The following is a 14,389-nucleotide window of genomic DNA, read 5'->3' as shown; positions in this document are numbered from 1 at the left end:
TTTTAATTTGCACTTGTAAAACAAACCAAGTATTGCTCTTCTGTTTCCTCTTGTTATATGAGCATTTTGTTAATATCTTTGAGACTGGTTCTTGTAAATGATTACGATTCACTTCCATTTTTGTATTGATTTTTTCTTTCCTTCACTTGGGATTGTTTTTGACTGGAAGTAACAGAAAACTTGACTACAATAAGAAGGGGTTGTTTCTGCTTACAAACAAGATGTTGAAAGGCAGACAATCCAGGAATTCTAGAAATCCTCTAGGATCAACACTTCACCTTTCCAATGTACCATCCTCAGCAGGGGTTTTCCTCCTCAGGCTTATCTGAAGGCTGCCAAACCTCAGGGCATCACATCTATATTCCAGGAGGAAGAAAAACATGGAGCAAAACTCTTGTACTAGCTGAGTCTATGCTTCTTCGTCAGGAAAACAATAACTTTTCTTGAAGCCATGCCAGTAGAAGTCTGCTTACATCACATTGACCAGAAATTGGCCAAATAGCCATGCCAAGTTGCAAAGGAGGCTGGGAAGGTGACTACTTTTTTTTATTCATGTCTCATTCATTTAATCATAACTAAACATGTAGCAGAACCACACTCAAGGCATCCTGTGCAAATCACATTCTAGCTTCTCTTTAAAATTTTTTACTTTAATGTTATCGGAAGCTATCTAATATAAAATGTAATCAGTTAATTTTTATACTATAAAAATGTACCTTTTGTATTGCATGGTTTTATGAATTTTTAAAAAACACAGAAAAGATGGGTTTTTAACTGTGGCTATTGCTGCTCCTGCCAAATTGCCTGATGTTCCAACAGTGGGAAAGGACAGTTATTCAACAAAATGTGTAGTTGGAGAAAGGTGTGAATACTTAATTGATGTTTCCTGAGATGAGATAAGGGCTTCCTTTGAGGCTCAGCTGGTAAAGAATCTGTCTGCAATGCGGGAGACCTGGGTTCAATCTCTGGGTTGGGAAGATCTCCTGGAGAAGCTAAAGGCTATCCACTCCAGTATTCTGGCCTGGAGAATTCCAGAGATGAGATAAAGTGGAATAAAGAGTGAGAAGGGTCCTCTTGAGTCATGGGGGCAGTCTGCATCTCAAGAGTTCTTGACCATAATCCCTAGGTTTCTGCTAAGCTCAGGAACCATCCCTTCTGCGCCTTTCTTCCCAGGCAAGGAAGAGGCTTGTGTGCCAGCAGTGACTGGAGTGATGATTTGATAGCAGACTTAGTTTTGTGGTTTCCACTGGGCTGAGGCCATGAATGTAAATGAACAGATGAACTAGAAAACAGCTGTTACGTGTACATTTCCATTAATCATTCCCATCTCCAGCACGTCTGAGTGATAAGAGATGACAGTGAGTGGCAGTGAATAGGCAATGCAAGCAACTGAACACCAGTATCAAACTTACCATGTACAGGAAAGTCTGGCACATCCCCACAGTGGGAGCACACGGCGATACCACTACTAGCGTTTAGTGAGCCCATCTACTGGACACTCACCCGACAGTATCGCATTTAACCTTCACAACCACCTTGCAACCTGGTGTGTTGAATCTTCTCTGCATTAGAGACAAATGATTTGGGCTTGACCTTTCCCCGTCAATTTTCTGCAGGATATGATGAGATATAACTCATATTTGTAAACGTGCTTGGTTTTCATCTGTACTTGTTAAAAAAAAAAGACAAGTGTAAAGTAAGCCAAAAGCATGGTCAGTATCTCGCATGTTTAAAGTAAAGGTTGATTTACTTGCTCTTAGATGTGGCTTAAAAAAATATATAGATCTAATTTAAAACCGATATACTCCGGTAAAATGTCTCTTTTTTTACCTCCTATGTCTCTTCCATGCTTTAATCTTCTGTATATAATTTGCATATCAAGTTAAATCATGTTTACATTCATTTTTTTCAGTTAACATTATTTCATACATACTTCTCCATAACTCTGCCACTGTAACGTTGGATATTTCTCATCTTTTCTGGGCTTCAGTTTCTTCTGCAAAATGAGGCAGTTAGGCTATTATTTAATAGCAAAGATTTTCTAGCTCTAATAGAATACCTATTATCACAGGGAAATAACAGAAATATAGCATGAATGACACAGGAGTCTTTTCTGGAGAAGTTTACTTCAAAACAGGGATGGTACTTAATGGGCCATAACTTTCCTGTTGTTCATGAGTCAGCATGAAAAATACCTCCAGAGAAGGCTAAGTAGGTCAGATTTATCTAAGAAGACAGCTGTGTAATCCTGTATCCCTCTCCAACCCCATGGCACTGCAGACATACTTCTGGCTTTTGAACAACAGTCAAATAGCATTACCAACTCTGTAAAGTCCACAAGACCACAACTTGAAAAATTAAGCTGACCTTTAAAAAGCTTCAGTAGAAATACAAAATAGAGCTGTATTTATATACTGTCTATAGCCATTTCCTTCTATCTGTTAAGCCATTTTCATTGATTCTACGGTATTGACTGGTGTGAAAAAGTTTCAGCAAAAAGTAAAACAGTTTAAAAATTATTAAAAAGGAGTTTTTGCCTGTGACTGTTTATTAAACTATTTAATAAAACCTGTTAGGTTGCCAATGTTTGCTTGCTTTTCTAAGTAGTATGGTCAGAAGACATATAAATACACTTTGTAGGGACCTGCCTGGCAGTCCAGTGGTTAAGATATCATTTTCCAATGTAGAGGGTGGAAGTTTGATCCCTGGTCAGGTAGATCCCACATGCTTCTTGGCCAAAACCCAAAAAACATGAAACAGAAGCAATACTGTAACAAATTCAAAAAAGGCTTTAAAAATGATTTACTTCAAAAAAAATCTTAGAAAAAATACATATTGTAAATAAACAGGTCAATGAGGGAACTTTCATGTAAAAACAAACTTCGAAGGTGCAGTTACTACCTAAGTGGTCTAGGCAAGTATTCTTAAGAGGCCTCCTTAACACAGTAAAAGATAGATCTTCAGAGCCAAAGGGGCAAAAGCAAACCTAGAGAAGTGAAATGAAGAGAAAAAAGGGACATGCTGGTTTGGGACTGGAGATTATTGCTAAGGAAAGGTAGGTGCTGGCAGGCAAGTGGGAAAAAGGCAAGGGATGGGAGGATACCAAAGAGTAGATAATGCCACATGCTTTTTATTTTTAACATGGAGGTTTTATGTTTATGCTAATCTTCTTAAATGTTAAGTTCTGGCCAAGCAGTTAGGTTATTTAACCTTGTTTAGAGTTATGCCCAGACAGTGTGAGGCTGGGTTCACAGTACTGTATTATGTCCTTGGGAAAGAGAGGATCCATAATTGATTTAGTACCCCCCCCCCCCACCCCCCCGCATCTGTCCTGCTATTCGACCACTGCTGTGCCGTTGTCTAGACTCGAAGGCACCAGAAGCAATTAAACAGAGGATCAATGGAAGCAGACAGGTGTGCCCCGGTCACTTCCCCTCTTTATATTGCTCTTATTTTCTGAATTTCATACAAGCTACTCTGGAAGCAGCAAATTTACTAAAAATATCTCAGACTGCCAATACTTCCAGCTTGTGTAAATGGCTGAATAAACCCTTGCTGGTGATCCCGTTGGCACGGCATTAACTTAAAAGAGATCTCCATCTTATGTGTACTTTTTGGTTCTAGGCATCAAAAAATGGAGCCAGAAAACACATTTCCGAGTATCCCTTATATTTCCGCGGGAATGTTAGAGACAGGCAACTGACCACGTCCCAGACCGCAGCCAGATTTCAAAAGAGGCTGGCTAAAATTTGCAATAGTAATCCGAAGAGGAGTGTGTGCAGGGTCTTTGAAACTGTAAATCCTCTCCGAAGAGGCTTCCCCACCTGTCACAACTGGACGGTCTCCACCGAGGGTGCCGGGCGCGCCACCGCCACGCGGCGCTGAGGTCAGCCTCTCGGGTCTTGGGGGAGCTCTTTTTATGCTAAATTACAGACTTCGCAGCCACCGGATACCCTCGCTGCAGACTGGCAGTAGCCATGTGGCTGCACTCGCCTTTCCGGACAACCAGTGCATTATTTCCACTAATATCCTGTCCAGGGCCTCCCGCTGGGCGACTCCTCATCCCACCACCCACCACCACCCGGCGTCCCTGTGGGTCATAACGCGATCGTGGCCCGCGTGCCCAAACCAAGCGGAAACCAACCCAAAGTTCCTGGCGACAGTGGCCCGGGAGCCCTCCCGCCGGCTCTCAGAGCCCCTGTCACGGCCGCGGAAAATGCCCGGAGCCCCCGCCTCGGGGAGGCGGCCGCCTCGGGGCCGCGGGTCTCCGCGCGGGGCGGGGCGGCGGCCGCGGCGTTCGCATTGTCCCCGTTCCCCGCGCCCCTCGGCGTTCCGTCCCTCCCTATCTGCGGCGCACACGCGCGCAGCGAGCGGCGCGCCCGAGGCGGGCCGGCAGCAGCTGCGGCGGCGGCGGGGCGGGGGCGGCGCGGCGGCGCGGGGCGGGGCGGGCGGGCGGCGCGGGGGCGGGCCCGGGCGAGGCGGCCGGGGCGCCAGCGAGCGGGCGGCGAGCGCGGCGAGCAGCCGAGAGGAGCGCGAGCAGCAGCATGGCGGGGCCCCGACGCCCGCAGCCCGGCTGCTACCGCCGCACCGCCGCGGCCGTGAACCTCCTGCTGGGCGTCTTCCACGTTCTCCTGCCCTGCGGCCGCCCGGGAGGGGCTCAGGGACAAGGTCAGCCTGGCGCCGCTCCGCGGGCTCCCCTCTCCACCCCGCCCCCCCCTCTTTCTTTTGGGGGAACCGCTGAGATCTGTAAGAGGGCGAGGGGAGGAACGGGAAAGGGGGAAGGAGAGCGGCTGCCATTCCGGGCTGGTGCCCTCCGCTCCGCGCGGCGTCCGATCCCGCGCCCCCGGCCATCCGAAAGCTGGGCAGTCGCGGGGCTCGGGGACCGCGGCGCGGACCGCTAGCCGCGCGCGCCCCGGAGCCTTTGTGCGCGGGCCCCGGGCGCCCCGGGCGCAGCCCCCGCTTTGTGTGGCGCGCGCTGGGGCCCCGCCGCGGCCCGGTTTCCTGCAGCTTTGTTCCCGGAGCCCGGCCGCCAGGGCCGCGTCCCGCACTCGCCCGCCGCAGCTGCTACGGGATGCGGAGCTGGAGTCCCGCGGGGTGGCCTGCCTTCCCCCCAGCGCGAGAGCCCGCGAGCCCGCACGCCGTCTTCTCACAGTCCGAGGGGCTGCCGGCTCCCACCGGGTGCATTGTGTTCTGCTCCGCGGCTGGCTCCTCGGGTGGCCTCTGCTTCTGGAAGGGAAGGGAGGCTTGTTTTGGTGAGGCGGGTGCACGGAGGAGACGATCGGGAAACAGGAAGCGTTTCTTTTCCGTGCATTAAAACCGCGGTGTGTTTTTTGGTGTTGGTGCAGCGATCGAGCCCATGCCGAACGTGGTGGAGCTGTGGCAGGCGGAGGAAGGGGAACTCCTGCTGCCCACTCAGGTGAGGACGGCCGAGGTGACAGGGCGGCTGCGGGGGAGCGGGGCGGGGGGAGGGGGAGAGGCTCCGAGGCCGCGGCCCCCCCGCGGCGCGGGCGCTCGAGCCACTTTGCAAGACAAATAAACGGTCGGGCCGAGCCTGAACACCTGGCCACGGTGGCCTGCGCGGCCTCCTCCCGCGCCATGTGACAGGGCGTGAGTCACGCCGGCCCCAAGTTCAGGAGGTGGGAGCCGAGGCCACCTCAGCAGGGCCGCGGCCCGCGGCGCCGGTGCCCAGGGACAGGGCGGGCCCCTCGGCCGGCGGTGGTCCAGGGTGGGCTAGGGGCCCGTGCCCTGATCTCTCGGTGAGCCTGCTGTGTGCCTGAGGACCACCAGGAGATGCAGGGTTTATTGCAGAAATGCTTTGTTTGGATGAAGATGGGACTTTAAAGGATGGTGATCTTGGATCTTTTCCAAGTGCCTTTAATTTGTGTTAAAATACTGCCTCTTATCAAGAACTCGTATTTAATGCCCCCACTCCCACCCCAGGCGATATAATGATGGCACGTGGAAAAACCGTTGGTAAAGATTGGCTGGACATTTGGCATCATGCAGGGTTTACCAGTGCCATAGAGTAAGGCAAAGCCTTTGTGTTCAAGGTTTTTTAACTTTAGGAGAAATTGAGAAATGTTCATTGACTGCAGATGTACATATTTAAATGTAATATTGTCGACTGTCTTTAAGCTGTGACAGTATGCACGCCCAGCATGGGAGATCCATGTTTTGGGGAGGTGGGGGGGTGGTTTGAATCCTCAGGGAACAGGCAGTTTGTGTGGTAGTTTGGAGGATGCTCATTGCTTCCCCCATTGGTGGTAGCACTCAATTCTATGTTGTCTCTTGTGACTGTTTAGAAAACAGGATGTGTAGCTGGAAATTGACTGGTGACGCTGTGCAGTTTCATGTTTCGGAGTGCTGCTCGATGTTTGGAATATTCGTTTTAATACAGGGCTGATGAATAACAGCTTCAAGGTGGAGAGGTAGTTTTTTTAGAGGAAAAATTTCCTGACCCTTCGCTGAAGGCCAGGGTGCTACAAAAGACCAGTCCTTGGAGAAAAAGTCCTGTCGGGATAGGGATCAATTTGTCCTTCTCTTAAAAGTTTATTCCTAAATGGATCCCCGCTCCCAGGCCCCACTGTAAATGGCAAATGTGTAGTGTTAAAAAACGTGGTAAGATAAAAAGAACAAAATAGAAATCATTCAGTTCCTGATGAGAGAACCATACTTAACAGTTGACATATTTACTTTTAACAAATAAAGTATGGTCATATTTGTGTATATCAGAGTTTTCAACAGAGGTGTTAGTAACATTTGGGGCTGGAGAATTCTTTATTGTCGGGGGCTGGCGTGCTGTTAGAGCATCTGCCCCTATCCACTAAGTGCCAGTCAGTGGCTCTTACTTCTCTCTCCCCCTTGTCCCTCCCCTCCTCCTCCCCAATTTGTGACAGCTAAAAATGTCTCCAGACATTGCCAAATGTCTCTCGGGAGCAGAATTGCCTGGGTTGAGGCGCACTGGCGTGTATCTATGCATGTTTGCATGCTTACTCAATTGTGCCCTCTACCTCTTAACTGGCTAGTGTTGAAAGCCAACCCGGACGGAGAGGAAAGTAAATTATAGACTTTCATTTGTTGCAGCAGTAGTTGAAAGCTCAGTCCCGGTCCTCAGAGGTGGAAATGTCCGTCTCCCATATGATGAATGATTTTATTTATAGGCTCCAAAGTGATTTTGTTCAATTCTTAATTTCTGGTTTTGTTGATATGTGTAATATAGTTTGTTTTGGTAAAGTAGTGTTAGAATTTTAGAAGCTGTCCCTCTGGAATGTTCACTATGGAAGCGTTTATACCTAAGCTGTTTTAATCAAAGCTGTAATGAAAGTGAAACTGATGTTCAAAATCATTTTCTAAATATTTCATCTCTGTGTGTATGTGTATTTTTTTGAAGTTGTTTTACCGTGCATGTACCTGGGTAGGGGTAAGGATAGATGTGGGTCTATTTATGTTTATCTATCTAAGCTGCATATCTATCTAAATGGCACATGGACGTGTGTGTGTGTGTGTGTGTGTGTGTGTGTGTGTGTGTGTGAGTGTGTGTGAGTGTGTGTGAGTATAAGTGTAAACTGCAGAGAATTCTGGAGAGAGTTATTTTTAGGGAATTATTTTCAAAGTAGTTTGAATTTTTTCAGAAAAAGTTCCCTCGTGTGTTACGGAGTCAGTTCAAAGTAGACTATTTATAGGTGTTATTTAAATTTGAAGGTTTTCTGCTTAATGAATTTGTAAGTTGGGTTACTTTCAGGAAGACTTAAAGATGGCTTCGGAAGCTAAGATTTGGCGGTGATTGGTCAAATAGGGGTGTCCGAAGATGTGGTGTTACGAAATTGGATACTAACACTGGCCGACACTTGTTATTTGCACAGGTATCTCTTTTGGAAATGTTTTTCTGTCGATTGGGCCTTTTTTCTTTTTCTAATGGTTCTCTTAATGGACCAAGAACTTGAATAATGCATCATTAGTAAAGCCAGATATAATTGAGTTGTTCTAAACTGCCAGACCTCCAGGGTTTGACTCGGGGCTCCATTCTTCCCACCTGTCTGTCCTCTGTTTCTTCATCCGCAAAACGGGGTTAATAGTGGTGCTGATCTCAGGATTTTGTGTTGATTAAGTGCCTTGAACTTAGTGAGTGCTTAATACAGGTTTCCTATTATTGTGGCAGTAGTCGCTTCTGACCTCTATATTTCGTCACTGGAGAGTGTGGAACAGCTTTCCTGCTTTGAAGGGGCTGAGCCAGTGCGGATAGCTGAGCAGTAGTATGCGCCTAGCAATTGCATAGTGGCTCAGACTATTGCAGGAGTCTGCCTGCAGTGCAGGAGACCCGGGTTCGATCCCTGGGTGGGGAAGATCCCCTGGAGAAGGAATGGCAACCCACTCCAGTATTCTTGCCTGGAGAATCCCATGGACAGAGGAGCCTGGCAGGCTGCAGCCCATGGGGTTGAAGAGTCAGACACAACTGAGCAGCTCACACTTATTCTGTGCCCAGCAATTGCATACATAAGTTATATTATTCATATCTTTTTGTTATATACTCTTGTTTTGTAAAATATTTTGATCTAAGGACATTAAAACTTGATCTGTGTTGATAACAAGAAGGGAGAAGAAAACACATTATTTTACGGTTAGATTTACAGAATTTTCCCTCTCCTCTGATTGTGCTTCATCCAGGCTTTCACCATGTCAACTCCCAAGCAAATGCTTTCATCAGATATTTTATTGCCAAGAAGTAGTTGCGTGTGTGCAAGACACTGCTTTGTGCCCCTTCTTACTCTTCTTCCAAGATCAGAAACTTCTGGGATTCCCTGTGAACCGTTTGACCTACTCTGGGCCTGAGGCCTTTTGTGATCTGACCTTGTCCATGGCCTCGCTCAGTCCTCGGGGACGCTCGTCTGCCCCTTGGCTAGCTAGGCCCAACACGGGTCTGTTAAATGAAAGCACGAATTCTGTTGCCTTGCCGTTTATCCAAGACCGGTACTTCCTGACCCCTACCTTGGCATTGGCACGATCTACATTTCTCTAACCTCTCTGAGTTCTTTGAGTGTATAGATTTGTTTTCTTTCTCTTGTGTATGCCTTCTTGCCCTAATTGGGTTTCCCTTAAGAGAGTTTGGGCATCTACGCTCGGTGGCCCCATTGTGGCAACGATGCTGTGTCTACAGTGGGCATTCGGGGGTTCTTCCTGCTGAAGGAGGAGCGGTGGTCAGCGTCTCATCTAGTTCTCTGTTTAGGAGGTTAGTCTTTCTCAAAGATGGCCGACGGACTACCTTAGGCATTGAGTTCTTATTAATACTCACATTTCTGTTAGTTCTAGGAGCAAGAAGGGCAATCTAGAATTTATTAATTTAGGCTCGTCAGCCTTTGCTGGGGTGAGAAGCCTCACTCATAAGGTCTGAGCCATGAGCATGGCAGCTGAGGAGGAGCAGCTGTTACCTGGTCCAGGAGCGTGTTGGTCTGGGATAGCATGGGACGGGATGGGGTGGCGTGGGACGGAATGGGGTGGCGTGGGACGGGATGGGGTGGCGTGGGACGGAATGGGGTGGCGTGGGACGGGATGGGGTGGCGTGGGACGGGATGGGATGGGGAGGCCACGCTCTTCTGGCCTGGTTGGTCCATCTAGCAAACAGCTGACCCGGGTTCAGATAGTACAATGTTGAATAGGAAACGTTTCTGCCTTTAAAAATTGCGCAGCTTGTCTCTTTTACCCTCTTGAGCCTGAGCGTGTAGGTAACGGAAATGGGTGGAAAGTGAAACAGGAAATGGCAGAGTGGAGCAGTACCTTAGTGTCTCAGGTACTAAGGAAATAGCCTCTTGCTCCAGGCCAGGAAGCACCGCCTCCTATTTGGAAAGCTTTTTGTCATAGAGGTTTATTTTTGGTTGCATCAGATTCCACTGTTAACGTCAAAAAATACTAACTAACATGGGATAAATACTGCTGGCATTGTTTAAAAACCCTCGAGTTCTTGAGTTCAGTCACTCAGTCATGTCCGACTCTTTGTGACCCCATGGACTGCAGCACGCCAGGCCTCCCTGTCCATCACCAGCTCCCGGAGCTTGCTCAAACTCATGTCCATCGAGTCGGTGATGCCATCCAACCATCTCATCCTCTGTCGGCCCCTTGTCCTCCTGCCTTCACTCTTTCCCAGCATCAGGGTCTTTTCAAATGAGTCAGCTCTTTGCATCAGGTGGCCAAAGTACTGGAGTTTCAGCTTCAGCATCAGTCCTTCCAATGAACATTCAGGACTGATACCTTTAGGATGGACTGGTTGGATCTCCTTGCAGTCCAAGGGACTCTCAGGAGTCTTCTCCAACACCACAGTTCAAAAGCATCAATTCTTTGGCCCTCAGCTTTCTTTATGGTCCAACTCTCACATCCATACACGACCACTGGAAAAACCATAGCTTTGATTAGACAGATCTTTGTAGGCAAAGTAATGTCTCTGCTTTTTAATATACCATCTAGGTTTGTCATAGCTTTTCTTCAAAGGGGCAAGCGTCTTTTAATTTCATGGCTGCAGTCACCATCTGCAGTGATTTTGAAGTCCAAGAAAATAAAGTCTGTCATTGTTTCCCCATCTGTTTGCCATGATGGAACTGGATGCCATGATCTTAGGTTTTTGAATGTTGAGTTTTAAGCCAGCTTTTTTACTCTCCTCTTTTATTTTCATTAAGAAGCTCTTTAGTTCTTCTTCACTTTCTGCCATAATGGTGGTATCATCTGACTATCTGAGGTTATTGATATTTTTCCCAGCCATCTTGGTTCTAGTTTGTGCTCATCCAGCCTGGCATTTCACACGATGTACTCTACATATAAATTAAATAAGCAGGGTGACAATGTACAGCCTTGATGTACTCCTTTCCCTATTTGGAACCCGTCCGTTGTTCCATGTCCAGTTCTAACTGTTGCTACTTGACCTGCATACAGATTTCTCAGCAGGCAAGTAAGGTGGTCTGGTATTCCCATCTCTCTTAAGAATTTTCCACAGTTTGTTGTGATCCACGCAGTCAGAGGCTTTGGTGTAGTCAATAAAGCAGGAGACTAACAAAAAGCAAGAACTGTCTGCCTTTTTCCGTGATCCAGCGGATGTTGGCAATTTGATCTCTGGTTCCTCTGCCTTTTCTAAATCCAGCTTGAACATCTGGAAGTTGACAGTTGACGTACTGTTGAAGCCTGGCTTGGAGAATTTTGAGCATTATTTTGCTAGTGTGTGAGATGAGTACCATTGTGCGGTAGTTTGAGCATTCTTTGGCATTGCCATTCTTTGGGATTGAAGTGAAAACTGACCTTTTCCAGTCCTGTGGCCACTGCTGAGTTTTCCAAATTTGTTGGCATAGTGAGTGCAGCACTTTCACAGCATCATCTTTCAGGATTTGAAACAGCTCAACTGGAATTCCATCACCTCCACTAGCTTTGTTCAAAGGGATGCTTCTCAAGGCCCACTTGACTTCACATTCCAGGATGTCTGGCTCCAGGTGAGTGATCACACCATCGTGATTATCTGGGTCATGAAGATCTTTTTTGTACAGTTCTTCTGTGTATTCTTGCCACCTCTTCTTAATATCTTCTGCTTCTGTTAGGTCCATACCATTTCTGTCTTTTATTGTGCCCATCTTTGCATGAAATGTTCCCTTGGTGTCTGTATAATTTTCTTGAAGAGATCTCTAGTCTTTCCCATTCTATAACACCCTCGGATGTTAACTCATGCTAAGACTCCAGAAGCTATGAAGTGTTGAGAGCCGATTTCAGATGAGAAAATTGAGACCCTACAGCGGTTAAGTAACTTGTCCAAGGTGATAAGCATGCAGCAGTCGTGGAATTTGAGCCCTGGAGATGTTCAGCGTGAGATCGGGCTTTTGGCCCCCCTTGCTCCTGTATGAGTTTTACACTGTCTGACCAGAAAAATACTGTGGTGCTGATAAAGTGTCCGTGTCTTAAGAGAAATAATTGGATGTTCAGTTTCAAATTTTAAATATTTGCTTAATTGAGTTTTAAAAAATAGTTACATCTACTGCTATTAACATTTTTAATTGGAAAAAACCAGGCAAGTCTGTTGAGCTATAATTGACATAAAATGTTCCGTGAATTCTAGGTTTACACCGTAATGATTCTATATTTGGAGCTACTGACAAATGATCACCACAGTCTAGTTTACTTTTATTTATTTTTTAGTTTTTGCCCATGCCATATGGATCTTCCTTCACCAACTAGGGATTGAACCCGCACCCCCTGTATTGGAAGCCTGGAGTCCTAACCGCTGCACCACCAGGGAAGTCTTCAATAAGTCTAGTTAAGCTCTATTACAATAGCTAGTAACAAAAATGTTTTTCTTGTGATGAGAACTTTTAAGATTTACTCTCTCAGCCAATTTCAAATATGCTGTACAATATTTTAGTGTGGTCACCAGGCTCTACATTATATCCTTGTGACAAATTACTCATTTGAGAAAGGAAGTCTGCACCTTTTGACAGCCTTCATTCATTTTGCCCAACCCCCATCCCCCTGCCCCTGGGAACCACCAGTCTATTCCCTGTATCTGTGAACTTGGTGTTCTGTTTTTTTTTTTGTTTTGTTTGTTAAAGATTCCACAAATAAGTGAGATCATATGGAATTTGGTCTGTCTTTGGCTTATTTCACCTTGCACAGTGCCCTCACAGTCCGTTCCTGTTGTTACACATGGCAAGATTTCATTTTTTAAATATGGCTGAGTAATATGCCAGTGTGCATACACATCACATGTTCTTCATCCGTCTATCAGTGGACACTTAGATTGCATCTTAGGTTGCGTCTTTGTGTTGGCTGCTGTAAGTAATGCTTCAGTGAACTTAGATTTGTGTGTGTGTATATATATATATATCTTTTCAAGTTAGTGTTTTAGTTTCTTTGGATGAATCTCAGACATGGAATTGCTGGATCATATGGTAGTTCTGGTTTTAATTTTTGTGGAACCTCCATATTGTTTTCCATAGTGGCTGTACCACGTTACATCCCACCAACAGTGCCTGAGGGTTCCCTTTTCTCCACATCTTCTCCAACCTTTGTGATCTTTTGCCTTTTTGATAATAGCCTTCTGACAGGTATGGGGCAATACTCACCAGTATTTAGGAAACAGACTGTACTTAGCCTTGCAGACATTTATGACGCACATCCTGTGGGCTGAGCACTGTTTGAGGTGCTGGGGCTGTCACAGAGAACAAGGAAAGAAAACCACTGCCTGCACTGAGCTGCCTGTTTAATGGAGGCATATGGATGATGAATGAGAAACAGAAAAAATTGTAAGTTATGTAGTCTGTTAGAAGGGCATCAGTGATACTGTGGTGGCAGACTGGAGGAAGGTTTGGACAGTAGGAATTACAGTTTTAATTGAAGAGGTCAGGGTAGGCCTATGACTCTGCAGTCCCACTCCTGGGCGAGTATCAAGAGAAAAACGTGATCTGAAACGATGCGTGCTCCCCAGTGCTCCTTGCAGCACTGTTTACACTAGCCAAGACATGGACGCAGCCTCAGTGTCCACCAGCCGGGGAATGCCTCAGGAAGATGTGCTACCTGTGTGCAATGTACTGTTACTCAGCATCAAAAAGAATGAAATAGTGCCATGCGCAGCAACATGGATGGACCTAAACTGTCACTGAGTGAAGTTAGAGAAGAAATATCGTGTGATATCCTTTATATGTGGAATCTAGAAAGAAATGATAAAATTAACTGCTTTACAACACAGGCATTTACAGACTTAGAGAATGAACTTATGCTTGCCAGGGGGTAGGATGAGGGGAAGGGATAGTTAGGGAGCTTGGGATGGACATGTTGGTTCAGTTCAGTTGCTCAGTCATGCTCTTTGCGATCCCATGGACTGCAGCATGCCAGGCTTCCCTGTCCATCACCAACTCCCGGAGCTTACGCGCAGACTCATGTCCATCGAGTAGGTGAGCCATCCAACCATCTCATCCTCTGTTGTCCCTTTCTCCTTCCACCTTCAATCTTTCCCAGCATCTGGGTCTTTTCTAGTGAGTCAGTTCTTCGCATTAGGTGGTCAAAGTACTGGAGTTTCATCTTCAGCATCAGTCCTTCCAATAAATATTCAGGACTGATTTCCTTTAGGATGGACTGGTTGGATCTCCTTGCAGTCCAAGGGACTCTCAAGAGTCTTCTCCAGCACCGCAGTTCAAAAGTGTCTATTCTTCGGTGCTCAACTTTCTTTATAGTCCAGCTCTCACATCCATACATGACCACTGGAAAAGCCATAGCTTTGCGACTAGATGGACCTTTGTTGGCAAAGTGGTGTCTCTGCTTTTTAATACGCTGCCTAGGTTGATCACAGCTTTTCTTCCAAGGAGTAAGCGTCCTTTAATTTCATGGCTGCTGTCACCATCGGCAGTGATTTTGGAGCCCCCAAAAGATA

The 14,389-nt window shown here is 46.5% G+C and overlaps 1 protein-coding gene across 4 annotated transcripts in view; it reads left to right on the top strand.

Moving 5' to 3' along the window:
• The first annotated feature begins 4,535 nt into the window (after positions 1 to 4,535).
• The window catches only part of TMEM131L (transmembrane 131 like), a 173,415-nt gene continuing 163,561 nt past the window's right edge, over positions 4,536 to 14,389 (top strand). For all 4 annotated transcript variants that reach the window (XM_052654395.1, XM_052654396.1, XM_052654394.1 and 1 more), the window contains exons 1-2: positions 4,536 to 4,668; positions 5,346 to 5,416. In XM_052654395.1, the coding sequence (XP_052510355.1) occupies positions 4,545 to 4,668; positions 5,346 to 5,416 (195 nt within the window). In that variant the 5' untranslated portion in view covers positions 4,536 to 4,544. The remainder of the gene's footprint in view (positions 4,669 to 5,345; positions 5,417 to 14,389) is intronic.

This window comes from Budorcas taxicolor, chromosome 17 (genome assembly GCF_023091745.1).
Source record: "Budorcas taxicolor isolate Tak-1 chromosome 17, Takin1.1, whole genome shotgun sequence".
Classification (NCBI taxonomy): Eukaryota; Metazoa; Chordata; class Mammalia; order Artiodactyla; family Bovidae; genus Budorcas; species Budorcas taxicolor.
The sequence above is the reverse complement of the archived record's forward strand: the minus strand, read 5'-3'. Positions and strand labels throughout refer to the sequence as shown.